Source organism: Ursus maritimus, unplaced genomic scaffold (assembly GCF_017311325.1).
Source record: "Ursus maritimus isolate PB19 unplaced genomic scaffold, ASM1731132v1 scaffold_15, whole genome shotgun sequence".
Taxonomy (NCBI): Eukaryota; Metazoa; Chordata; class Mammalia; order Carnivora; family Ursidae; genus Ursus; species Ursus maritimus.
Genome location: NW_024423897.1, coordinates 59,572,576 through 59,600,507, shown reverse-complemented (window position 1 = coordinate 59,600,507; position 27,932 = coordinate 59,572,576). Strand labels below are relative to the sequence as shown.

The window sequence follows — 27,932 nt, the reverse complement described above, 5'->3', positions numbered from 1 at the left end:
GCCTCACGGATAAAACTTAGGGATTCTTAGCAATCATCGTAAAAAATCACATCTTGCCATCATTTTGTGGAAGCTGCATATTTGTGTCTGCCCTTTACTTGTGAATTCTTGCCTCGACCCCTCTCTGTAGGCTTATGCCTCTTATTCCCCATCATACAGTTGTCATCACCGCTTTCATAAATTAAACCCAAGAAACAAGGAAATGAGATGACTGGTTTTGTTTCGATTTCACACGCTAAGCACTCAAGAAGTGAAGAGGACAGCTCGTGGACCTGATGTGGCCATGTGACCTCGGCCTTCTTACTGTCTGTGCTAGGTGACAGCAAAGAACGTGGCAGAAACTCTGGGCAGGATACTGACATTGATTGTGTCCCAGGGGTCGCTTTGCTTACAGGTTCCATCTTTGTCAAACATGGGTTCCATCTGCTTCTTTGGTTGCTCTCTTAAAGCCCCCTGGATGACAGTCCCTTGCAACCCCGTACAGAAGCCCTTTGTCGCCGGCTCTCGCTGACCCATCCCCCTGCTGAGTGCTGGGTGGCTGCTGTCCAGGCCCAGACTCCGGACGAGGCCACCTGGGAAGCATTCTCAGAAAATTGACTCATGAGTCTGGAGAAGATCATTTCAAAGTATTTATCTAGGAGTGAACATCCAAGAAACCCCGAAGCAGAAATGCCAGAAAAGCCTGAAACCGTAGGAGGAGTGAGGCCATCATTTTAAATCCTTCTCATGAAAAGGAGGAAGCCACGGTGGGCAGAGTTCAGCTTCTGTAACAGAGGGGAGAAGCGACGCTCCTTCCCCCAGAAAACGAGGATCCAAAGAACGGGAGTCAGAACGCAGTGCTTGGTGACTCTTCCGTGATTTACGTCCCACTTTGCACCTTGACGTATGAATTAAACCTTCTCCTCTGGGAAGGTCATTCATTTAAAAGAAAGAAAAATGAACCCAGGTCAGTTGATGGATAGTTAAGTTTAAGTGAGATACACAGGCTTTCCCCAGAGCACCGCCAAACAGGCTTTATTGAGAGGCAGAGAAAGATCTTTCAGGTGTTATAGGAAATCGGAGGTCGTGACAAGGAAGGGAAAACCGTTTGGAAAGAGCACAGCCCTAAGTATGTGGACACCGGTTCAATACCGACTCGCTAAGGGCTCTCCCACACACTGCCCTGTGCGCATAATCAGCCGTAAGTGGAAAGACACAACCTCTACTTAGAGGAGCGAGCGTGCGTCTGCGGTTATGAAATAGATAGGCGTCACGCCATTTGCAACTGAGATACGTCACGGCCAGCGAACCCCTAACTGTATGCATTTTTCCTGAGACCTTGTAGAGGCCACTGTGGAGACTGTCTCCCGTTCGAAGTTCCCAGCCCTGTTCCGTGAGCGGCACACAGCAGAGTGGGTAAGAACGTAGGCTCGGGGGCTCGGCTCCCTGGCCCTGCCGCACACCAGCTGTGTGACCTTGACCTTCTAGAGCCTGAGGGGCTGCAACAAAGCCTCTCCCCAACCCCGGGCCTCAGTTTCCTCATCTGTAAGATGAGAATTTCGCTGGGGATGGTAATTGGAGTGTGTGTGTGTGAATGGATGGATCGGCGTAAGCACTGAGAGCAGCATGGGGCCCAGAGCAGGCAGGACAGCGAGAGCCCAGGCTGGGGAGCTGGACTCGCTGGTTCCAGTCTGGGCCCGCACGATTCCGTAGCTTTCAGGAGCTTGGGGCCGCAGCCTGGCTGTGACTTTGTCGGACTCCCAGCCTGAGTGTGTGGGGCTGCTGGTTCCTCCCGCTTGCTGGGTAAAGCCCCCTGCTTCCTCTGAGCAGGACTCTTTCTGTCTCTTCCAGACTCCCAAGTATTTGGCTAGAGCTTTGAGATTGAATGCATAGGGCGTGTTGCTTTTGCTGCTGCTGTTTTATGGCTAACATCTGTCTCCCACAATGGGGTAGTGTGTTCCGTCCCTGCCAGTAATCTGCTTTGGCCGCACTCAGCATAGGGGTAACACGCCAAAGCATCTACCTTGTACAAGCATGGTGGCTACCGTAAAAATACCCATTGCTTCCTGGTGTCTGCACACGTGTTCGATCCTAGTATTCGTGAGTGAGTTTAAACCTGGGCTCCGCAAACTCCAGCCCGTGGGCCAAGTGCCGGGGGTCCTCTGATGCCGTCTGATGCCGTCAGTGAGGTTTGCCTGGAGCCATGGGCACGCCCGCGTGTTTTCAGGTTGTCTGGCTGCTCTCTCCCTGCCGTGGCTCGCTTGAATTGTGACAACAGGAACCCTGTGGCCCACCAGCTGGAAACATTCTCTATCTGGCGCCTTGGTCAGCTGTTTGCCAGCTGCGGGGCTAGATAACCACATCTTCCCCGCCAAGCCAGCATCCTGATAGAAAACGCTGCCCCTGAACTGGGCGCAAGTCCGCAGTCTTCCTACCATCAGTATGCAGTCATCTCGTAGGGGGATTTGGATAAAGGATTTATTCGCACATCTGTGTTCTCAGCAATTTAGATGACATGTTTTCTTCTCCTTTCTCGATGAGGAAAGTGGCATATCTTCGGGATAAGAAAGTTTCTCTAGAGAAAGAGGTAAATTAGATTTAGGGTCAATAAATATGCAAGCTCATATTCATACTGCTGGCTTTTGCCTAAATTGTATAATGTCCTAGCCAGCTACCTACCTGTCTAAGCGTGGTGGGTGGCCTCACGGGCGCATTCTCTGAACAAAGTGAGAGACAAGCCACCTCCCTTTGGGGTTGCCCAAAAGCGGATTAAGAGGCCCCAAGATCCTCCTCCTTTCCATGACTCGACGAGTGTCGGCGGTGTCTCTCAGGGGCTCTTCGAGGATCTACCCCCCCCCGAAAGACAGGGTTTGGGGAAGGGACTCACAGTAGCTTCTAGTCCCTTATAACCCTTCGCCCTGTGGATCCTAACGGCCATGCTCTTCCATCAGAAGTCTTGACTTTTGTTCCGTTCTCAGGTGAGATGAGGAACACCTATCCAGGGCCGTCTCTGATTTAGGTTCGTATAATTGAGATAGCATCCACTCGCCTTTCTTTAGATTATGACTAGTGTATTCAGTTTCCTTTCCTTGGGGGGCATTGTTTTCCATATTCCTTCATCCTCACCCCACATTGTTAGAATGTAATTCTGAACTTTCTCAATAATTATCGTAAGCATGAATATCCTAAAATGGCATACTTTCAACATCACTATCCCTTTATCACGTTACTTTTACCCATGTCAGAGAATCACTTAGAGGTAATACAACAAAATAAATGCATGTGTCTTTAACTGATTGGGCCAGGCCCACCCACACTGTGGAGGGCAATCTGCTACTGATTAAAAGTCTGCTGACTCCAGTGTTAACATCATGTAAAACATACTTCACAGAATCACCTAGAATAGTGCTTGACCAAATATCTGGGTTGCGTGACCCAGCCAAGTGACACATGAAACGAACCAGCACAGACCTGGGTTCAGCCAGATGGAGAGGAGGCCACAGCTTTGCTGGGCAATCAGGAGTAGATCTGGTGAGACGTGGGTGGGGCTGCAGGGAAGAAGCCAGAGGGCTCCCCTGCCTGAAATGGGCATAAGACAGCAGGGGCCAAGGTAGGGACTGCTGACTCTGGGTTCCTGTCTCTTGCCGCCTGGAGATGCTCTGTGAGCAGGGGTTTGTTTGGACAAGGAGCTCCCCAGGCAGGATTCGGGGGTTCTCACCAGATAGAGGAGAAGCTTTAATTCATCCCACTCCTGAAAAAAAGTAGAGCCAGGGAAAAATCACTTAAAAATATGCACACACACTGAACTTTTATTTTCACCTAAACTATACAAACATGCATCCTTTTTCGGATTCTTTTAGTTATGGCCAAAATCTCCCTGGGAGGAGGACCGCCTATGGAAGGTCTAAGTTGATTATCTGCAATCATATGCCCGTTACTGATGGTGTCCAGTTTGAGCTTGTTTTAAGAGAAGAGTGAAACTTGTCTCCCTCATCCGAGTGCAGAATCATTTTACATTTTTAATTGTTCTCCATATCTTACTTTGTCCTCAGCCTCGCCTAAGCTGACAGCAGTTCTGTTAATGACCAGTCTCAACTGAGTCATTCCAGAGGTTCGACTTAGTGTTCATAGAAACAAGCTTCTCAGTTTTCGTGTTCGTGCTTCATCGAGCTACACCAAATTCAATTATATTACATAATTCCAATAACAAGTTCCGCTGGCAGAAGCCGACCCACGTGTGCAGTCACAGCTGGTCCCGTGGGTGCTCCCGTGTCACAGGGCGGTAGCAGAAGGATGCTGACAGCCCCGGACAGCCCACTCAGCCGGCACCCAGCACGGTATGGGCGGGGGCGGGCTGTTTGCCAGGAGAACGGAAAGGCCCGATGAGTCTGACGGATCAGTTCAGAGCAAGTAGAGGAGGGGGCGCTCTGACGCTGGCAGGGGCCCAGAGGCAGGGAGGAGCCCATGCAGGCAGCATGCCCAGTGTCCGGAGCACAGCAGAACTGATGGAGAGAGCCCCCCAGACAGAGACTCAGCCGGGAGGATCCTCAGTACGTTGGTTCTGGTCTTTCTTGGTGAAGGAGCCCAAGCTGGCACGACGTTGCCCTCCCAGCAGCCCGGCCGTGGGTCTGGGGCTGGGAGCCTGCTTCAGGACACAGTCTGAAAACCAGGGCGCCGGTCCCCAGGGGAACCTGGGTGGCCGCTTCTAACTCATCACTGATAGGGAATGAAAGCATCTGCCTTCCTCCAAAACAATCTATTGACCAGGCCCCTCAGCCCCGGGTTCTGTTGGCGTATCCTGATTCTCTTCATCGCGAAGTGACACAAGTTCCGCATGAATGCAGGGGAGGGAGGTGGTGTTGGACTGCCCTGAACTGTCCCAAAGAAGAACGGCGGTTGCATTTCTTAAAGGTGCATTTCTGACCCTGCTGGTCATCCAGGCCACCAGGTTGGGGAAGGAAGGGCTTTGTAAAAATCCACACTCCTGACTCCCATCCCTGATTGGTGGTTCCTGTGGGACGGAGGAGAGACCAGGAATGCAGGGGAGTTCGAGAACGTCACCAGCCAGCCGAGGTTTGGGAACCTGTGTCTTAGCTCAGGCTGGGCCACAGGCAGAGTCCGAGGTCCCGTCAGCCCCTTTGCACACCTCCAGGCATGAGAGTTTGGGATGTTGGACCCGGTAAAGTGGAGGGAGGACCCCCTAATCCATCAGTACGGAGTCCCAGTTGCAGTCTGGTGCAGGTGGCTGGTTTGTCTGCTGTGCGTGTCTCCCTCTGTGAGGAAGTGTTCGTCATCGAGGGAGCTGGGTGTTGAATGGATGTGGACGAGAGCAGGAGGGAGGTGCCCCCACCTCCGGAGAGAAATCTGAGGATGGAAGGGTGCTCATCCTCTGAGCAGAGAACAGCCCGGGGGCCCCGTCCCTCCCTGTCACCTTTGCAACTGCATCCACGGCTGCCTTTGCTTCTTGGGGGCTCAGTTTCCCCAGACCCGAGGCGGGCTGCTGAAGTCCTCCCCAGCTCCAGTGCTCGGCCTCTTCTTCCCCATTTTCCATGGAGCCTGGATGGAGGAGCAGCGACTCAGGGAACAAGCCCTTCGTCATCATCACTGAGAATCTAATGATCGTCCTTTGACCTTTCATGAGACGAAGTTTTGAGCCTGAGTCGACAGAATGCACACACCGTCTTTGTTCTAGCTGGTGGCCTGCGGGAAAGCAGAGCCCAGCGGGGCCGGCATGGGCCCGGGTTAGCCAGCAGGCACACCTGGCCCTGCTCCTGGAACCCTTGGACACCGCACAGAAGCTTGTGGGGATTTTGACTCTTTCATGAGCTCAAATCAACACATTTCCCCAGAGCTCTGCCTGTGAAACAAAACAGACAGTTGGCGTTCCCAGACACCGTGTGCGTGGTCTTTGCTGTGGAGGATTTCCTAATGACGTGCAGCTAAGAGAAGGGCAGAGAATGGATCAACCCAGTTGGAACAGCTTAAGATGGTGGAGACAGAAAACGAGGTGGTGTGAAAAGCCCGAGAGCAGCCAAGATGTCTTTGCAGCCCCAGTGTGGACACACCAATTAGAATTTACAAGGCTGCGGGGTCGGGAGAGCAAACGTAGGCAATGGGGGGAACAACAGAAGAGCAACCCAGAGGCTCTAGAGGCAGAGCCATCGCAGCCCCGGGGCTGGAAACCGACCATGCGTCCCGAGGATGCGTCCCGTCCCCACGAAAGAAAACAGCTGATCTCTGACGCTGAAGCATGAAACCATTTCCACAGCTGATCTAGAACAATTCCCACAAAGCCAGCCGTTTCTCTTTAGGTGACTAACACTTGGCGTTACGGTTTTCTATGTTTTCTTAGAGACACAGGAGGGTCCGTTCGGGAGAAACTCTCAGTATGGAACAGGCGAAGCGCTCACGGACGAGCCTCACGGGGCCAGCGCGGGGACACAGCGTGGGCTCGGCCCCTCCGTCCCCATCAGCCCCCGTCCTCCGCTCACCACCTCACTTGTCACAGCTTTCACACCAGTCCAGGTCCTGGCTGTACAGCTGGTGGGGTCCCGGCCCCTTTGAGAGCGTGAGGCAAGGTACGGGTCGCTCTGCTCGGACCTGCCGGCAGGCACTGCGCGCACAGCCGGTGCAGCGTCCTGATGCCCGTGGGCCTCCCGGGGCTCGGAGCCCTTGTTCCCTTTACGTATTTGCGCACCTGGGTCCCCAGGTATTCCCAGCCACACTTGGGTCCATAGAGACTCTGACAATACATTCATAAAGGCTTTGCTGTGTAAGCAAAGTCTTTGTTTTAGTTGTTGAATTTTTTTAATGTCTCTTTAGTACTTGAATACAGAAACAATTAATTCGTGAAATAATTAATAGACTTAATTTTTTTAAAAAGTGACATATCTAGAAAAACAGAGCAGATAGTTCCATATTACATAATCCCACCCCCCCCAACACACATACTGAATTTACTCATTATTAGCATCTTACATTAGCCTGGAACATTGTTACAATTAATAAACCAGTATTGATACATTATTAAGTCAAGTGCACAGGTTCCGTTTTTCTTAGTTTTTACATAATGCTCTTTTTCTGTTGCAGGAACCTAACATACTACATTATATGTGGTTGTGTCTTCCTGGGCTCGGCTTGGCTCTAACAGTTTCTTAGATTTAAGTAGGCTCCACACCCCAACTGTAAAACGCCGAATTTAGAGTTGCATATATTCCCCGCCCTCGCCTGTGTTTACACACAATGTGCACACCTGCTCAGAGAGAGACCACACAGAAGGGAGTGTGAGGCACAATCCCAGTGCCCCTCTGGGCAGTCTCCGTCTTCTGCTTTGTGCCCCTCTCTGCATAAGCCGGGGCCCCTGCTCGGTCCTCACCGACCCTCTCCCGTTGCACAGGGTGTTTCCGAGAGGCGTCTCATGAACTCTCCACCAGGCAGCGTTCTTGGCTGCTGCTTGACCCGAGTGTGACTCTCGGGGGACAGCGTGTCCGTTGGGGGGGGGGTCACAAAGCCAAAGGACAAAGCAGGGCATCTTCACAAATCCTGTTTTACCCCAAGATTCAGGAGAAAATCATGGTTGCATTAACTCGTACTCAGAGACGGCTGCTGAGTGGACAGAAGCCCCTCGTGGGTTCAGCCAGGGTCAGGCTCACAGGTGCTCCCCGGGCGCAACTGTCCCGGGATGTCCCTGCATCATGACCCACGCTGACAGGCTGGGAATGTGGCCCCAGGAAGCGTGGCTGGCCCTCTGTGCTCCTCGCTGCAGGACGGGCACACCATGCCGCCAAGTAACGAAGACCACGCTGCCCCTGGCCCTTCACGGCAGATTTCCCACAACCCGCAGCATGGAGCCCCTTGGGTTCCAACTTACCTGCAGAATTTCCAGTTTTTGCTTGAACGCCCTGAATGGGAAGATACATAAGAGTGAGAATCATCACATCCTCTTGGAGGCCAAATGGCAGCCACCTGGAGGGAGCCCAAGGCCTTCTCACCACCAGAACCTTGTCCCTGGGCCACATTTCACTTCTATCCCTCCTGCCTCCAATGACCTCCTGCCCCAGAGCATGCACCTTAGGGCCTCCTGCGATGGGTTTGTGCAAAGCCAGGAGGTGCTTTGTAGACCGTCGCAGGCTTATCTGACACCCAACGGTGCCGAGCCCGGACGGGTCCATCCCACCTCCGTCAGCTGCCGACATGCATGTCAACAAGAAATACTTTCATCCTTAGGAAAGAGGAAAAAAAGTTGCTTTGGGAGAGAATATTCTCTACAGCTTCTAACAAGTTCAAAGAAAGTTGACCAGACGTTCCGGGCCTCCTACTGGAAGTTATCACATCTGAGGTCATCATACAAGAAATACATACATAAATGAATGGGGCCTAACTGTGACCCAGCCTCTGGATCCGGCTCCAAGTTACAGGGGTGCAGAGGACGGAGGAACTTGCAAAGCAAAACCACACAGATGGAATTTGCCAGCTCCTGTGATCATCGGAAAGAGCAGTGGAGACTCCGCAAGGTGGGTGGTATCATTTCTGAAACCAATAAATGGAAGAGAAGAACAGATGAAGAAAGAACCTATAGAGGAAAGGAGAAGAAAGACCAGCCCGCCCGTGGCTAACAGCAGACTCTGTCCGAACTCCGGACTTCCGACAAGCAGATGGACTTCAGTTAGGGCGTCAGGACCCAGCTGGAGACGAAACACTGAATATCGTGGTATTCATGAATAATACAATATTGAATGATATAATATGAAATATATGAATTGAATAATAATATTATAATATGAATAACATGACATTAAAGGATCATGGTTTATTTTTTTAAATGCCATAATGGTATTGTGGTTATGTTTTTAAAACCAAACAATCCTTATCTTCTGGAGATGTGCACTGAAACCAATACAGATCTGGAATTTGCTTAAGCATGCTACGGGCTTGGGGACATAAGTCGAAGAACATTGAAGTCAGGTGTCTGGGGACACCTAAAAACAAGCCAGAGGGGAGAAAAGAACCCTGTGTTGGGGTCATTTCCAAGTGCAGGTGAATGAAAGCAGAGGAAGGGAGAATGACCACCAGAACAGCTAATCAAGGAGGTGAGAAGCCACAGGACAGGACAGGCTTGGAGAATGATGAGAAATAACCGTGCACCTGTGGGCGGTTGGTGGGATTAGCACCGCTGTGTCTCCAGGAAAGGTGGCGCCCCTCACCGAGGTGTCTTTGTCTCCTCCCAGTTGGTCGGTGGGGAACTGGAGCACCTGCAGCCGGACGTGTGGTGGGGGCACTCAGAGCCGGCCCGTCCAGTGCACACGACGGGCCCACTATGTGTCGGAGCGGGTGGCAGCCAGCCTGTGTCCGCAGCCCGTGCCCTCCAGCCGACAGGCCTGCCACTCTCAGAGCTGCCCGCCCGCCTGGAGCACCGGGCCCTGGGCAGAGGTAAGTGGGGCAGGGTTGTGTGGGGGGGCAGCCAGTGGACCCCCCCCAGCGATTGCAGAGCTGGATTCTCACTGAGCCTTGCAGGGCCTGCTGTTGGACCCCCCGGGCTAGGTCTGATGGACTCCTTGCTGGTTGCTGCCCCTTGTCTTCCCGGACAGTGCTCTCGAACCTGCGGAAAGGGATGGAGGAAGAGGTCCGTGGCCTGTAAGAGCACTAACCCTTCGGCCAGGGCGCAGCTGCTGCCGGATGCCGTCTGTGGCTCGGAGCCCAAGCCCCGGACCCACGAAGTCTGTCTGCTCAAGCGCTGCCATAAGCACAAGAAGCTGCAGTGGCTTGTGTCTGCCTGGTCCCAGGTGGGTGCTGCCATTCAGGGTTTGGTACTACCACTCCCGGCTAGGTGCTGCCGGTCCCGGCTAGGTGCTACTGGTCCCGGCTAGGTACTGCTAGTCCCAGCTAGGTGCTGCTGGTCCCAAGGACATGCGCCTGGTCCCGCTAGGTGCTCCCGGTCCTGGCTAGGTGCTCCTGGTCCCAGCTAGGTTCTGCTAGTCCCGCCTAGGTGCTGCCGGTCCCAGGTACATGCGCCCGGTCCAGCTGGAACCGGGTCGCCAGCTCTCACCTGGGGGCTGCCTCCCCTCACCTGGCCTCGCTGCTTCCCGCTTCTCTTCCTTCACCCCTTCCTCCTCCGAGTCCGGTTCCGCCGCTCAGGCCACTCCTGGGCTTCAGCCCCTTCACAGCGCTCCTCTGCGGGGCATGCTCGGGGCTTTCCAATCACATCCTCCAAGCATGTCACCCAGCGGCATCCACGAGGCCATCGCTCACTGAGTGTTGAGGCCAGGACAAGTGGGGGACACTCATCATGCTGACAGGAGTCCGAGCCCATAGGAAGGAAGCCACCGCACTGTACCATCTGTGGGTGGTGTCCCGGTGGAAGGTCTTCACCCTGACCATTTCACGCACACGCACATGCCAGAGTTTCTCCCAGCAAGCCACAGAGGGGAGCCTCCCGGCGCCGTCTGCTCCATAGTGCCAGGGACGCTCAAAGCACAACTGTAAGCAGCGCACGAGGGCGTGAGGCCGGAACCTGGGCAGGTGTCGCCACCTGGGCTCCTCCGTTTACGTCATCTGCAGACACTGAGCCGGATGCAATCACCCACCGGGCTCAGCACCTCCCACTCTGCGAGCTCGAGGCATCAATGCCTGAAGCCCGGACCTCTCTCCCAAGACCCTCAGAGCTCGGCCTTGCGGTGCCGCCGCGTGCATCGCTCTCATGTGCTCTGGCTGCAGTCCTGCGTCCCCCTCGTGGTCCGTGGTTTGCCTGGGGACCGCGTGAGCCACAGCCCGGGCTCCGAGCACTCCCTGGTGGGGAAAGGATGGATTCATGCTCAGAGCATGCTTGCTCCCTTCACTCGGCATTCGGAGGGAGGTTTGTGAGCCCTGGTGTCCTCCGGCTGCCCCTGCTCTGGGGGCCAGCGTCATGCCACAGCTGCCTGGTGCTGCTCCATGGGGCCCTGGGGTTCGGTCTTGTCTTGTGTATTAGATTTCTGCACTTTCCAGTATCAGCTGCAACCCAGCATTTTAGCTTCGTGGTGAAATGATAGCTTCAGAGCTACACCCTTCATGGTCTATATGTGCCCGGCCCCTTAAGATCCTCCTTTTTAAAACATAGATATGAAATGCCAAGGTCTAATAAATCTCGTTGAATTTTCACACTTCCGTTAATGTTCACGCAGATATAAGCGGAAGACAATGTGGCTCTCGGAGGATATAAAAGACAGCCACCAGCAAAGAAATATTTTTCACTCCCGTCTTTTGTTTTTATTTTAGTGCTCTGTTACGTGTGAAAGAGGAACACAGAAAAGATTCTTAAGGTGTGCTGAAAAGCACGTTTCTGGGAAATACCGAGAGCTGGCCTCCAAGAAGTGCTTGCATCTGCCGCAGCCCGGCGTGGAGCTGGAGCGCGCCTGTGCCCTGTTTCCCTGCCCCAGGCACCCCCTGCATGCAGCCACAGGCCCCCCTCGAGCCAGCTGGTTTGCCTCGCCCTGGTCTCAGGTAGGGTGGCACTCAGTTCCCGCAGAGAGGTCGGCATAGCCTCCTGTTCTGGGAGCTGGCTGCTGGTGTAGGTGGGGAACTTTCTGTGAGTGTGTATCCCCAAACCCACTGAGCCAGGTCCTGACCTTTCTCTCCAGACTGGGTATGGGGCCCATGTTCCTGGGCATGGGTGCAGCTCTCCAAGGCTGGAGTCCACGGCCCGTGTACCATGTTCTAAATCGTCACCCAATTAAGTGTGGGAAAACGTGTCTCGTTTTCTATAAAAGCTGGGCAGACGTCCCCAGAGACGCATGCGAACGGGGAAAAAGGACAGGATCTGGACTAAGTCAGCGACTGTACGTTCTGGCCCCGGAACCCTGAGGCCGTGCATGTGGGAAGGTGGTGGAGCACCCCAGACTGTCCAGGCCTGCCCGGGCTCTTCGTGCTCCCACCCCTTCCTCCGTCCACACCACCTTCCACTCAGGGAGAATTCTGTTGGTGTTGTTAAGTGTCTCTTACCTCGCCCCGTTTCCTGCTTTAGATTCCTGGCAGTCCTCATCCTGGGGCCTGGCTGCCCTCCCTGCCCATTGTTCTGCTCCTCCGCCCGTGCTCCCTGATTCCTGCCTGTCCCGGGTCCCCTCACTGCTCTTGCTCCCGCTGCTCTTTCTGCTCTTGGCTCGGGGTGCGCCCAGGCCCAGGCCGGAGGGCTGTGGGGCACAGGCATCCTGAGCCCCTCCCACTGGCCAGACCCCGAGGAGTCTGGTCTCCGCTTCTCTGCCCAGGAGAGACGGGTGCTCACCCCCATCCAGCCCCGTATGCAGGAGCGGGGAGCGTTTTCTGACTCTGTAGTCTGTTGGTCCGGCCAGAGGAGAAGAACCACGGGAAGGAGCTCTTTCTCATTTGCACATGGTGGCCTGTCTCTGACTCTCCTCTTTGTGAAAGATGAAGGTAGAGGAGACAGAGGGATGGCGTATGATGGGTGTGTGGTGGCAGCCACCGTCCAGGTGCCCTGAACGCTTGCATTTAGAAATATATGAGCCCGTCTCCCAAAAGTGTTTAAATGAGAAATGGGCGTTCAGGAGGGCCTGTGTTGTAATGAGCACTGGGAGTTATAGGCAGACAATGAATCATGGAACACGACATCAAAAACTAGCGATGTCCTGTGAGGTGACTAACCGAACATAACAGAATAAAGAGATTGTTCTGCTTAAGTGACTGGAGCGGGAGGCATATGAACCATATCCCTCTCAAGCATTTTCTGTTTTAAGTAGACAAAATGTATCCATAACTACATTTTCCCAAGTGGGAAACCCCTCTCATTTTCTCGTGAGCTCCCAGTCTTTGCCGTGAGGTGAAGCAAGGGATGAGTGAAGAGTTGGGGTTTTCTCCGGGGCAGAGGTCGTACTCTCTCTGTCCCTCGGGAAGTGTGGGTCAGAGGCACAGAGACGTGGTTCCTGAGACCATTGTCCCTCTGCCAACAGGGACTCCCAACGCGGAGGCCACTCCCCAGCTTCGGCGGAGCCAGCCTTCAGCCGCTGTGCTTAATTTGGAGACTTTGGGAAAATTTAGAAAAACAGAGGTTTATCATCATTTCGTTGAACCCCAAACCTAAAATACATCTTGCATACATCTTTCTCCAGTCTGAAACGGTCAATGTGTTTGTCTAAGAAGTCATCTTTATCATAAGCTGCCTGAAGTTTTTATCCAGTGACTCATCTATTACGATCCGAGACTATACATTTTGGGGAGTAAGAACGCAAAGGGTATGTTTGCTGTCAGTGCTGGTACTCAAGGCTGTGCCCCCGAACTGGGGGAGATTGTCGGCCATAACAGATGGCCAGTGCCTGGCTGAACTCTGCCCCCAGACAGGCTTATTCTTGTCATAGTCGAAAGATCACGGTTTCTATTATGTGATCCTTAGGGTTTCTGTTGATTTAAACGGCTCTGCGTATCATCACTTTCTGTGGTGGTTGCCCGGTAGGTCTGACTTAGATCATTTTGGTCATTTGGGCTTAGGTGGTTCACGTGCTGATTGGGTCTGGGAGTGACTTACGTGGGAACACCTGTTGGGCTGTCTACATGACAGAGATGGGAGTGCGTCCTCATTGCAGGAGCTGGGGGCCCTGGCTTGTTCCGGGGGTTCTTCACCAGGACCGTGCGCAACTGACCTGGAAACCCAGAGGCTCTGAGGGGCAAGCAGCCGTGTTACTGATGATCAGTATTGCAGCTGTGACTGCAGTCGTGCTGACGTTGTGTCGAACACAAGCACACAGGCGCACACGTGTGCACAAGCACTGGGCATATGTGCACATGGGCATGCACACATGGGCACACACACACAGGCATGCACACACACGGGCATGCACACACAGGCATGCACACACACGGCACACACACAGGCATGCACACACACAGGCATGCACACACATGGGCATGCACACACACGGCACACACACAGGCATGCACACACACCGTCATAGGCACACACGGGCATGCACACACACGGCACACACACAGGCGTGCACACACGGGCATGCACACACACGGCACACACACGGGCATGCACACACAGGCATGCACACACACGGCACACACACAGGCATGCACACACGGGCATGCACACACAGGCATGCACACACACGGCACACACACGGGCATGCACACACGGGCATGCACACACACGGCACACACACGGCACACACACAGGCATGCACACACGGGCATGCACACACAGGCATGCACACACACGGCACACACACAGGCATGCACACACGGGCATGCACACACACGGCACACACACGGCACACACACAGGCATGCACACACGGGCATGCACACACACGGCACACACACGGCACACACACAGGCATGCACACACGGGCATGCACACACACGGCACACACACGGCACACACACAGGCATGCACACACGGGCATGCACACACAGGCATGCACACACACGGCACACACACAGGCATGCACACACGGGCATGCACACACAGGCATGCACACACACGGCACACACACAGGCATGCACACACGGGCATGCACACACAGGCATGCACACACACGGCACACACACAGGCATGCACACACGGGCATGCACACACAGGCATGCACACACACGGCACACACACAGGCATGCACACACGGGCATGCACACACAGGCATGCACACACACGGCACACACACAGGCATGCACACACGGGCATGCACACACAGGCATGCACACACACGGCACACACACAGGCATGCACACACGGGCATGCACACACAGGCATGCACACACACGGCACACACACAGGCATGCACACACGGGCATGCACACACAGGCATGCACACACACGGCACACACACAGGCATGCACACACGGGCATGCACACACGGGCATGCACACACACGGCACACACACAGGCATGCACACACAGGCGTGCACACACAGGCATGCACACACACGGCACACACACAGGCATGCACACACGGGCATGCACACACGGGCATGCACACACACGGCACACACACAGGCATGCACACACGGGCATGCACACACGGGCATGCACACACACGGCACACACACAGGCGTGCACACACGGGCATGCACACACACGGCACACACACAGGCATGCACACACAGGCATGCACACACGGGCATGCACACACAAGCACACACAGAATACACAGGCTCCCTGCGCCCTTCTGCCCAGTCGCCGGCCCACCTCTAAGAATTTGCTGCTGATCCGTTCTCTTCGTCTTGCAGCCATGGGTGGCGCACAAGGAGACAAGAACCTTCTTGCTGACATTGCTGGATAAGGTCGCAGCCCAGGCTGCCCCCGGAGTCGGAGGGAGTTTCTATTTGTAAGCCATTAAATTTGTGCAAAAACTCCCAGCTGCGTTTATGTTTATTTAGAGCCGAGGTTGTAATGCTGAGGCCCTCAGGGGCTGTACTCTCTCGTCCTGACCTGAGGAGACCCAAGTCTCTGGGGAGTGCTCCGTCGGCAGCCGCTGTGAACTTGGAGAGAGAGTACCCCCTGCCCCCAGGGCCGCAGGAAGAAGACAAATACAGGGAGCCTTCATGGGTCTCCCGGGAGGGGAGAGATGTCATCACATCGGGACAAGGAAGGTGTGAGACCTCTGACTGTCAGGAATGAAAGTGGATTTATTTACTAGCTGCTCCTGAGTTTGGGAGCTGAGCCCTGTGGCACTCCTGGGTCCCGTGAAGGGGGGGGGGGCGGGGGGGGTGGGGGGGTTGCTNNNNTGGAGGATTTGCTTTTGTTTTTTTTTTATTTTTTTTTGTTTTTTGGGGTTTTTTTCCTTCATTTTTACTTTTTTTTTACATGTTAGTCACCATACAGCATATCCTTAGTTTTTGATGTAGTGTTCCATGATTCATTGTTTGCGTACAATGCCCAGTGTACCATGCAATACGTGCCCTCCTTACTACCCATCACCGGCTTATCCCAATCCCCCACCCCCCTCCCCTCTGAAGCCCTCAGTTTGTTTCTCAGAGTCCATACTCTCTCATGGTTCATTCCCCCTTCTGTTTACCCCCCCTTCATTCTTCCCTTCCTTCTCCTACCGATCTCCCTGCTATTCCTTATGTTCCACATATGAGTGAAACCATATGATAATTGTCTTTCTCTGCTTGACTTACTTAGCATAATCTCCTCCAGTCCCGTCCATGTTGCAGCAAATGTTGAGAATTCGTTCTTTCTGATGGCTGAGTAATATTCCATTGTATATATGGACCACATCTTCTTAATCCAGTCATCTGTTGAGGGGCATCTCGGCTCCTTCCACAATTTAGCTATTGTGGACGTTGCTGCTATGAACATTGGGGTGCAGGTGCCCCTTCTTTTCACTACATCTGTGTCTTTGCCAGAGTGTCAGCCGGGAGCTACAGAGTGGCAGGAATCACCAGCCTTTTGCCGTCAGGGCCAGTGACACACAATCATCCCTGTAATTTCAAACAAACCCAGAGGCAAACGTTATTTTAAAAATGCATCTCTTTGGATTTTTGATAGTGACTGAGAGTGACGATCGGTTTTCTGCACTCATCTCTTCAGAACGTATGTAGCCACTCTGGTGCGGGATGTCTCAAAATACACGGATTGTTCCTGAAACAGAAGAAGTCCAGAAGGGAGAGGGTTTTCAGGATTTCAGTGTTCTGGAAAGTGCGTGCTTCGCAGGTCGCCACTCAGACCCTGGGGAAGTCTGAGACTGACACACCCGCAGGGGCCATCTCCGAGGGCAGTCAGCAGGGAGGGCTCCCAGGAGGTGCCGTCACATTTGGCAAGCTTGTTTAATCCTGGAATGGCAAGAAGACCCTACTTGCTGACCTCGGGGTGGGGGGACCCGCCCCCTGGACCACAGCTGATCCCCTAGTCTGGCCGTCTTGGAAAGAGCCCTGGCTCAGCTGTGCATGGCCTCAGGCCTTGTATGAGGGAGGCAGGCATGCGGAGGTGAAGGACGAGAAGCAAAGGAGGGGTCCAAGGACCTGGAAGAGGCTGGAGGCCATAGACGGAGCAGCCCGGGGATGCTCTTCAGAGGGTGACGGTCCTGCTTCGCATTCTGCACCCACCCGCACAGGGGGGCTGCAGCTTCCTTGCTGCCTCTTCAGAATTGCCCACCTATGGGCCGTCCTTGCCCCGGGGACTTTGGGCAGCAGCAGGAGACACAGACCATAAACACATTCATGAATGTTGCAGAACTCTGGTGACGGCCCTACCAGGGCTGAAGGCGAGAAGAGCCCCCCTAGAGTGGGGGTCCCCGGTCCTCCTGCGTCTACAGCAGGGACACTGAGAGGTGGGCAGAAGTAAGCCAGGTGGCCAGGGGGGCAGCAGTCCATGCGGCTGCCAAGTGACAGTGACTGCCCAGGCCTACACGGGAAGTCTTGGCCTCTTTGTGAGATGGCCGGCTCACCTGGTGACGTGCCATGCACTGGCTCCGTGCGTGCTCTTGGCAGACTTTGATGTGGCAGGAGTCGGCTCCAAAAACAAAAAGATGAGAGGGAAAGGCATTTGCCGACATGGCTGTGGTCAGCTAGAGCGAGGGCTCTGCGAGCATGGCCCGGCCCACAGCTAAAGAGCCGTGCTTAGAAATGCGGGGTCTCAGGTTCCACCCGGGCTGCCGAAGCTCCAGGTTTGGGGCGGGTCCAGCAGGTGTTTGACATCGGCTTTGAGACCCGCTGACCTGGGGTGGAGCCAGCAGCCTTGGGGTCTGGACAGATGGCCACGGCGGTCGTCACCGTGTGTAGGTAGGTGGACAAGGGCAGGTCTCCGTCCCTGCAGCACACTGGCCACCTGCGTCCTGCCATCTGCAGGAAGAATTACCTAAAATGCTCAGGTTAAACCCCATCGAGCTGAGGAAGACGCCATCAGCTTTGACTTCCAGATCCAAGTCCTGGAGCCTCTCTTCCTGGAGTGTGAAGGATCGCAGTTTGAGTAGGGACAGTAAATCCCAGAGAGGGGCGACTCCCTTGTGTCCAGCACTCAGTATCCGGTGCCTAGATTGGCGCCTGGCACCTGGCCGGTGAGAGATTCCGGCTGTGAATAAATGGGTCCAGGACACAAAGAATCAATCCCTTCCTCGTGATTTTAAGTGGTTAAAATGATGGCTAGATCTCTTGGTTTTCAACTGAGACACGTTGTCAGCAAGGCTGGGATTCTGCCCCCGCTGCTGCCGATGATGGGGGCTCCGGCGTGGGCAGCGAGGTCGTGGACGTGTACAGATGCAGATGTGACCAGTGAGCAGCTGAGCCCCGGGCCAGTGCAGCTGGCCTTCCTCAAGGTCTCAGCCGGCCACAGCTGGGAGGCGCTCGGAGGGCAGAGTGCAAAGCCAGACCTGGGCTGCCGCGGGACGTTCAGATAGACGCAGTAGGCAGCAGGGAACGTCTGACTCCATCATCGATGAGCCTGCTAATTCCGAAGCCAGACACGAAATCTGCCCACACCGTTCTTTTTTTTTCTGATTACTACAGCCATATATTGAACCTGAGTTGTTGACAGCTTTAGCTGATGTTGGTTTTGTAGGGAAGGGGTAAGCCTCACGGACATGTTCCAGACTCACGTGCTTATCAGCTGGAGCCCTGCATCTTCACCTCTGGGGGCCCTGCCATCCTTTAGCTAAAGAGGAGACAAGAAAGAACAATTCCTTTAGCCTATGAGTTTCCCGGACTCTGACTTGACAGAGATGTTTACCCGCTCCGTTGGAGCCCCTACCCCACGGGGTTTGAAAAGCTGCCTTGCAAGGCTCTGCTCGCGGTGGGTCCTGGGAAAGAAGCAGGGGAACAGCTGGCTGCTGCCTTGCAGGCCGACTCCAGCTGTGGGAAGGCAGCCACAGGCTTTGCTAACCGCACTTGCTCGAATGGGGTGATGGCGTGCCGTCTTGTGCGTTTTGGCAAGCCGCCTGTGCCGTGGACGGGCTGGTTCCGCACCGATCTATCCTTGCATTTTACAGGATTTAGCATCCCAGCCACGCACCAGACGCCCACAGTGGTATCTGACCCCTCTTCTTGCAGGTGCTCCTTAATTGCCTGCATTCTTGACATTTTTGAACGAGGAACCTTGTTGGAGCACAATTTACATAATTCAGTCTAGACGTCAAGCAGCTCTCTGTTTGGACAGATCAGTGCTTGCTGGTTTGGGTTCCTCCGTCTCTCTGGTGGCCCGTCCCCCGATGTCTTGCCCACCGTTGAGCTCAGATGGACCCACACACATGGTCTGTAGGCTGTGAGCCTGGCAGCCTGGTGAAGGACGACCGAACCGTGCAGCTCCTCTGTGCCCCAGCTCCGCTATGCTAACCTGCTCAGAGTGCCAGGGACTATGTGTTCCAGAGCCATGCCCGCGGGAGGATGCCAGCGAGCCCAGGAGGCTGCTGTTGCCACCTCCAGGCAGGCACCCAGAGTCTGGGAACTGGGGTCTAGAGGGGACTTCGTTTTATCATGCCTCTGTGGGAGCTGGCTTGTTAAGGTTTCCCCGGCAAGAGCCCCAGAAAGGGTGCCGGGGTGATGACCTTCCATGAAGGGCATTGTTTCTGGTGCCAGCCACAGAGCCTGGGTGGGTGCAGGGAATGATCTTGGTACCCCCAGATATGCTCCAGTTTCCTTGTGTTTATGAGACATGGACCAGTCAAGAGCATTTTAGACCTCCAGTACTTGCCCCCTCTGTCCACACCGGGGATTAATCCAGAATCTGGTCTGCTTCCTCACAATCACTGTGGAGTCCGGGTGGAGGGGAGGCTTGGAAGAGAGGCTGCCCCGGGACCCGGCAGCCCCGGATGACCTCTGTGCATGTGTTTCTCGCAGTGCACGGCCAGCTGTGGGGGCGGCGTGCAGACCAGGGCCGTGCAGTGCCTGGCGGGGGGCCGGCCGGCCTTGGGCTGCTTCGTGCACCAGAAGCCCACCGCCTCCCTGGCCTGCAACACCCACTTCTGCCCCATCGCAGAGAAGAAAGGTGAGTATCTGGAGCCCCTCGGCTTGGCCTTGGCATCTCGGGGTGGGGCTGTCCCGTGTCTGGAGCGGTTCCTTAGTGGGCCCGAGGAAGTGGGGTGTCCGTGGTTAGAAAGCCCTGGTGTTGGGGTCTTGCTGTCTTTCAGAGAAGGAACAACTGAAGTTCGGTAGCAGGTGGCCCGGCTGTCGTCCCCAGTGTCTCTAAGTGGGCGGGTGCCACACAGAAGGAAGGACACGCCAGTCCTGAGGGACCTTCCTAGGGGGGCCTTGTGGAAACAGCCACTCGCACAGGGCCGCATCTTCCCTAGAGGGCCGCCCTCCGCAGCCTCGGAGCCGTGCCCCCCCGCCCCGCCCCCGGGCTGACTCGGCCTTTGCTGCGTTTCAGATGGTGCCTGCAGAGACCACTTCCCCTGGTGCTCTCTGGTGCCCCAGCACGGGATGTGCAGTCACCAGTTCTACGGAGAGCGGTGCTGCAAGACGTGCTCAGCCTCCAACCTGTGAGGCCCGGGCGGCCGTGCCCAGGGCGGACAGAGAGGTGCCGTGCCTTCAGCCCACTCCAGCTGCGCGGCGGGCATCGAACACGGCCGAGGAGGACGCGAGCCGGGGAGGAAGAGCTGGGTCCGGCTCTCCGATAGGACAGTGTGTGTGTGTGTGTGTGTGTGTGTGTGTGTGTGTGTGTGTGGGCGCGCGCGCGTGCAGGTCTCGGGTCTGAAGGCTTGCCTGGGCGCGCACGCACACGTGTTCGGGTGAAGCACGGAGGCGGCCTGAGTCATGCTCCTTGCACTTGAGCTGAATCAAATCAGAAAGACAGAAGGAGCTGAACTTGCTAAACGCTGCATATGTGGAGAAAGAAGGAAAGGCCGTGAAATTAGGAATAAGTACGACAGATCTGCCACTAAGTACGCCGGCCTCCGCCCCCCTCGAGGCCCTGCCCCGGGTCCGACTAAGCAGCCTCCCTCCGGAGAAGCAGCTGGCTGGGACAGCTCCCGGCTGGCGTCCCCAGGGCCCCCTCTTCCCGCCCCGGCAGCCCGGCTTCTCTCTGCTGGGACAAGAGCCCGTGGCCCCTGGAAGGGGCACCTGCCAGACCGGTGGGGAGGCTGGACTCCGGACCCCGGTCCCAACTGGAGACTTCGCCTCTGGAAACGGGAAACACGAAATCCTGCTACGGTGCTTCAGACTCTGGTCCCTTTCAGACTCATGCGAGGGAGGAGAGAACTTTCCTATCCTGCGTGTTACCCTTCGTTATTGACAAGCGCGCATCTCTATTCCAGCCCGTTCCTTAATGCTTCTCTCTGAAATGACAGAATCACGGGTTACACCAGAGTCAGAGAGCGACCAGCTACGCTGCACCCCTGCTGTCCCGGTGGGGTGCTGGCTGTCCTGGCCCGGCGGACGTCTGCGGACGTGGTGACCCTCAGAACCCCATGTTTCCTTTGCCTGTGTTGTGCTGTTTTTGAATTTTTTCCTGTGAATTCTGGTGGTTCTGTAAGACCCGTTCCGAAAGAAGGGCAGCATTCCCGGATGGAGCCGCATGCAGGCCCCCGACACCCTGCTCAGGGTCGGTGCTGCTCGGCATTGTCCTTCCTCCACATGGCTCCATTCCGGGGACCACCCGGATATTTATATTTGCTGAAGTTTTATAATAAATGTTATATGGTGCCGCTTGCTTGTGGTCTGCTGACTCCTCACGAGTTTTGCACCTGAGATCGGGGGCCTGGCACGGAGTCAGGGAACTGGTCCGTGGACAGAGTTGGGGCCCTGGAATCCAGGAGAAAGTGCTGGAACTGGTCTGAGGACAAAGCGTGCCCCTAAATGAGGAGGCTACAGGGAAGAGAGCAGGTGAGCGGGGATGGAGGTGGCCAGGGTAGGGGCGGGCAGGACACTGGGGCCACACAGCCCAGGGACCAAGGTTTTTGCAGCTTCCACTGGAACCTGAGTGGGCAGAGCCTCCCTGGGCAGAATTAATGCAAGGGTGACCCCTGACCCTGTGATTCCTGCTTTATTAGGGTTCTGTACAGAAACAGAAACAGTGGGTGTTCTATAGAGAGAGAAGGGACATTTATTTTGGGACTTGGCTCACATGATGATGGGGGTGGGCAGATCCGAACTCTGTAGGGCAGAAGGCTGGAAAGCAGGCAGGGTTTCTGTGTTGCAGTCTTGAGGCCAAATGCCTTCTCAGGGAAACCTCAGTCTTTGCTCCTAAGGCCTTCAACGGATTGGGTGAGGCCCACCCACGTTCTGGGGGATCATCTGCTTTACTCAAAGGCTGCTGATTTGACCGTTAAGTGTTAATCACATGTGAAATATACCTTCACAGCAAATCGGTCTAGTGTTTGACCAAACGGGTAAGCACCGGAGCTGAGGCACGTCGCCGTGTGGCACCCACCACCACAGCACCCCCCTTGGCCTGGATTAAACCAGCCCTCATGGGGCACCATGGAACGTCCCAGTCACCCTCCGCACCTCCCCGGCCCGCAGACAGCCCCAGCTGCTGAGGCGGCTCAGCAAGCCTCCGCTGGCACATGGCCCACCCGTGGGGACAGAAGCCTAATCCCCACTCACAGACAGGAAGGTGAGACTGAGAATGGACGCAGCGCTTGCTGGTGTCCCGGCCAGAGGAGGCTGGGCTGCGACTGTGCGGGACTCAGGCAGCTCGTTCTAACACACGAGGGGCTTGTTGATCCACCAAGACCCTGGGCCCCTCCCCAGACCTCTGGCCTTCTACAGATTTCCAGTAACCCTCCAGGACTGTTTCCAGTGACCCTTCATTGGACATCTGCTGTCTGGTTGTGGGAAGGGGGCAAAAATCGGGCAGACGTGGTTCTGCCTTCGAGGACTTCATGTTCCATCGGAAACGGCAAAGCGCTGTATCAGGACAGGCAGGCAGAGCAGGGGGAGCTTGGCTCCCGTCAACGAGGGAAGAGGTAGGACAGGAGAGGGGCAGCCTTGCATCCCGGAACATGGTCAGCCTTTTTCCCCCCGGGCATGGCCTGCGCCAGGTCTGCCCCCCAGCCTGAACTGACACGTGCCCTTTAAGGGGTGAGTGCACTGCCCTGTTGTGTCTGTCTCAGTCCCTGACCAGAACCTTCATCTGCTCTCTGCTGTGACACGTGACCATCAGAGTGGCACAGGCTCCATGTCCCTTGATGTTTATTTGGCATTGCTGCAGGCCAAGCACAGAGACGGGCACTGTGCCCGTGAAACCCCACGTGGCCCTCCACTGTGGGGACGAGCACTGGCTTCCCTGTCACGTGCAGCCTGGCCCCTGGGAGCCCCCCTCCATCCGTGCCAGCCGTGGGGCTGCTCTCCTCAGCACCGCTGTCTTCAGGCCCTTGTGGGCCGGGTCAACACACCTGCTTCTGCTGCCGGTGGCCGGGGAGTCCTGGGAGCTCCACGGAGGCAGGAGATACGGGCAGTGACTGGAATCTTCTACTGCGTGTCTGGAACCCTGCTCTACCCACCCCTGCAGCACCCTGGGAAAATCTAGCCCATGGAGAGTCTCTTTCCTTAGGAGTGATGGGATGTGGGTTTTTTCTCAACAACCTTAGTTTCTCCTGAATATGTGTGTTCCCAATATAATCTCACTGCTTGGAATTGGAAGAAAGTTCTAGGTGTGAAGCTTTTAGGTCCTGTGTGGATGAAGTCAGAATCCAGGCACAAGGAGATTACCCCCCACCAACCCCTTGTAGGAAATGTCTGAATTTGAGGATGAGTGGCTCCCCAGCCGCCCCCCACTCACTGCCCCCCTTTCTGGGGGCTGCCCTGTGGGCTGAGTGAGGAAGAGCTGATGCTGGAACCACAGCTTATGGGGCCTCGCTCTGGGTTCTGGACCCCAGGGGTCTCGACCCCATGGCTGAGGAATCCCCATGTGATCCGCACTCCTCTGGCCCCAGCGGTGAGAGCAGAAAGTGGGAAAGGATTGGGCTGATGGGAATCTGGGTACAGGTGACAATCCAGGGGACGCAGATTGTGCATTCAAAATTACAAGCATCAAAATTACAGTTGAACGGTGAAAAATAGTCGCTCTGTTTTCCACGCGTATTTTATATTGCTAGCACTTGAAGCATCCCAATGAACTCTCATTCCCTGCTGGCCCAGAACTGACTATGACACGGCCAGTTCTCCCGCCCGCTCCCTCGTGGAGGGTCCTGCCCTGGTGTGCAGGGTAGGGAAACTCGCCTTTAACAGGGCCATACATTCAGATGCTTGAAGAACGGCTCCTCTGGGCGCGGGCAGGTGCCTGGTGGGGCGGCCGTTCTGGAACACAGCCTCACCGCGTGCAGAGGTCGGGCCGGCACTGACGGCCTTAGATGGGTCGCAAGCAGGCGAGCTGGTCACGGAAGGCCAGGGCCCTGCCCACCGGGATGGCTTTCTGCCTTGGGACATTATTGCAAGCTCTTTCCCTCAAACGCCGTGATTGGGCACCTGTCCCCGGGGGGACACCTGGCTTAACGCCACAGAGAATGAAGCCTGCAGGCCGCTGCAGGGATGCTGGGCTGCGCCTGCCCTTTTGCAGCTTCTGTCAGGTGAGCAGAGTCCCCAGACGAAGTGGAGGTGCCCGGAGAGGTGACGCTTGGCCCCAGAACCCGAACCCAGCTTTGCAGGGCCACCTAGACATGAGAACAGGTGCTGCGTGAGGGGCAGGGTCATGGATCTGTACACGCAGAGCCCTGTTTCATTTCCACACTTGGGTTTCCACACACAAACCCAGTATATAAGGGATAGATGGGCATTTGAAGTGAGTTTTTTACACCAGTTAATTTTGATATGACTTTTTTCAACTCAAAGTTATCAAAGGCTTTCGCTGACACTTCAGCAAGTCCTATTTGCCAATTTCCAGAAGAAAACAAGAGCACGGAAGGTCAGAGAGGGCACAAATAATGGGCGTGCCGGGCAGTGGGGCGAGACCCGTGAGTCTCGCCTGCACACACAGCACACGATTTCACTGAAACCACTTCCATTCTCCTCCAGGTGAGAAAGTGGCTTTCCCTGTCATCCTGGCCAAGAGCATGGCACTGCCAGAAGGGACAGCAGCAGGACCCCGGCCCTCGATGCGTCCACCTCCCTGCGCTCGCCCCAGGCTAGATGCTGACCTGGTCAGGCACCTGTACCCCTCATCCCGGCCCGGACTCCTCTACAGCAGCCTCAGTCAGCACCCCACAGGAGTAAGAGGGGCCGAAAGAACCTGGATGCTATGCGCCACCATCCATGCGTCCGTTAATTCAACGTCAGCCCCGCACACCCACTGTATCCATCAGCGTGGCCACGGGAATGACAACCCCGAGACCTCAGGGCCTTACGACACCAGCTTGCTCCTGGATCCTGTTGCGAATTGGCAACACATTGTCTGTGAGTCTGTCCTGGAGGGACAGCAGCTCCACCCGAGGACATGCTGTCCTTAGGGCAGAGGGAAACCAGTCAGAAGCCACCAGAAACGGCAGCAGCCTCTTACTGCCTCTTGCCAGAATGGACATGGCGCCCCTTGCGCTCACGCCCCACTGTCCGGACAGAGCGAGGCTCGTGGTGAAGTCCCTGTGACTTGGGCAGGGACGCCCGGCATGGCCCAGCACAGCTGTGGGGTGGTCCCTGCCCTCAGCGGGAAAGAAGTGAGTAATTCGTGAGAGCCACGCCATCTCACACCTGCTGTGTGCCAGGCACGGTGCTAGGTCCTGCGTCCCGACCTGCATGGAACCCCTTCCCTTCAAGGCTCCCCCAGCGTGGCCCAGGACAAGTCATTTCACCTCCCTCACTGTTGGCTCATTATCCATAAAAAAAGGACATAGATTTTTCAGGTTTCCCAGAAATTCTAAGGTGTTGGCCTTTGCACTTCACTTATGATTAAGCTAATCCTTTACTGGAGGCCATGAACCGGCCCCGAGAACAGGATCTTAGCCCGTGTCATCGGACTGGAAGGGAAGGAGGGTCTCCTGCCTTGCATTAGAGGACAGAAGAGGGCTCTGGGGAGTTTGAATGGATCATTTTGGAAATGCCTATTGAAGTGCTTACAGTGACACTCAGACACAGCCTCTAAGCGGTGGGCAGAGCAGAGCTCACCTGTAATTCCCCCAGGTGTCCAGGGCCACCAGCCCACCTGCAAGGGGGGAGACCAAAGGCAGGGCTGAGGGTCCTCCTGTCAGGGTCTTCGACAGGAGCTACTCCCAGGCCCGCGTGCCTGCCAGACTCACCCTACAGCCACCTGGCTCCGTCCCACGGTCACTGGCCTGGGCAGAGGCTCCCGGGGCCCCCTCCTGTGTCAGCATCCAGCCCGTGACTCACAGTGACGGAGATTTCTTCTGACCTCAGGGGTTTTGATGGCTGGCCCAGGCAGCTGACTCCCCAGCTGGGGTCTGAAAACCCCCGAGGGTTTCTGGTGAGTTTGCAAATCATGAGAGCTTTAATCTGAAGTCTGGACAGAGACTCAACAACACCTGGGTGTCCTGTGGCTAAGAGGCGAGTGGGTGCGGAGCCCGGGCAGGAACTCAGCCCCCCCACCGCAAGGGGGGTGCAGCCTGGAACAGGAGGGGCCGGGGAGCATGTTCCTGCCTGCCTTGCCGGCACATCTGGTGGTCACCACGTGTCCAGGGCCTGAGCAGGGCGTGCCAGTCCCCCCGGAAGGTCAGGCGCAAAACCATCAACGTGCAGGCTGCGTTGACTCCGTGATTTCCCTGAAGCGCTTCGTCCTCTGGCTTTTCCAGCACAGGACTGTACACCGCGCGGTGCCCTCGGCCCCCATGTCCCCTTCAAGTGGGACACCAGGCCTTCCCACCAGGCTTGGCGGTCACAAAGCAGCCTGCCCTGGAGGATGCCTCCTGCAAACTCGGATGGGGTCAGGTGGGTCTGCTTGTCTTCATGGCTGGGGCACACCTAAATACCCCCTCATTCTACTTGGGCTCATGCCTGAGGGGAAATGGACCAAATATTTGTTCAGCTTTAATTCTCTCTCATTTTTGAGTGAGCTCAATAGCTCTGGAATGTGCTGTATTTTGTCATTCTTCTGTGCCCTTCAAGGCTACTCCCAGCCTTTGGACACCAGGAGGTCTTCCCCACCAGCACACTGCACACGAGGGACTGAATTGTGTCCCCCCAGATTCGTAGGTTAAAGCCCTAATCCCCATGTGGAGACGGGGCCTGTGAGGAGGGAATTAGGGTTAAATGAGGTCATAGGTGAAACTCTCATCCCATAGGACTGATGATGTCCTCATCAGGAGAGGAAGAGAAGTGCAGGGCCCTGGTGGGCTCTTCCTCCTGCATTTGGGGCAGGACCCTGAGCGGTGGCCCCGGCAGGAGCTGAGGCCAGGTCCACCTCACCGCCACGGACCTCACTGCCTGCCCCGCTGTCTTGGGCTCTTCAAGCAACACAGATGCAGTGGCTGGAAAGAGAGTGGGGCGGGCATGATGTTCCCGCTGCTAGGCCACCCNTGAGCACTGGGGGCTGGGCTCCCAGCAGCTGACAGAATGATGCATCCCGTCCCCAGCCTTAACCACGGAGACATCAGATCTCTCTCTCTCTCTCTCTCTGTCACACACACACACACACACACACACGTACACACACACACACACACACACACACACACACACATTCACTTGTGCCTGTCCAGGTGAGAAGGGAAGACATTGTAAGATTTGCAAGACACCAGCCATGTTTTTTCCATTCTGTTTCGCTAATCTCAAAAACAGATACTAGAGAATTGTCTTGTTCTTTCTTCCATTGTTTAGAATGAGTGCTACATATTTACCTCTGCCCTGAATCATCTCTTGGCAAATTTAAATGAAGGAAGGAGCGATGATAGGAATGAAAAAAAACAGAAAAATTGTGCGCTCTCATTCTCTAAAGAAACTTTGTTGCCAAGTAGGCATTGAGGTTCTGGGCATAACCATTCATTACTGGAAGGTCCATCCAGACAGACCAACCTACACGAACAACCTGAAAGCAAATACACACAGTTATTTTAGTGTTGCTATTTTTTAAAAGGTTTTATTTATTTGTTTATTTATTCGTTCATTCATTCATTCATTCATTCATTCATTTAACAGAGAGAGAGAGTGAGC

General features: G+C 55.4%; 1 protein-coding gene across 1 annotated transcript in view; it reads left to right on the top strand.

Annotated features, from left to right (window-relative positions):
• ADAMTS16 (ADAM metallopeptidase with thrombospondin type 1 motif 16) overlaps positions 1–21,541 on the top strand; it is a 146,955-nt gene extending 125,414 nt beyond the window's left edge. Inside the window, exons 18-22 of the mRNA XM_040630187.1 lie at positions 9,207–9,408; positions 9,567–9,761; positions 11,233–11,457; positions 19,737–19,884; positions 20,266–21,541. Of these exons, the coding sequence (XP_040486121.1) occupies positions 9,207–9,408; positions 9,567–9,761; positions 11,233–11,457; positions 19,737–19,884; positions 20,266–20,381 (886 nt within the window). The 3' untranslated portion in view covers positions 20,382–21,541. The remainder of the gene's footprint in view (positions 1–9,206; positions 9,409–9,566; positions 9,762–11,232; positions 11,458–19,736; positions 19,885–20,265) is intronic.
• Positions 21,542–27,932: the final 6,391 nt, after the last annotated feature.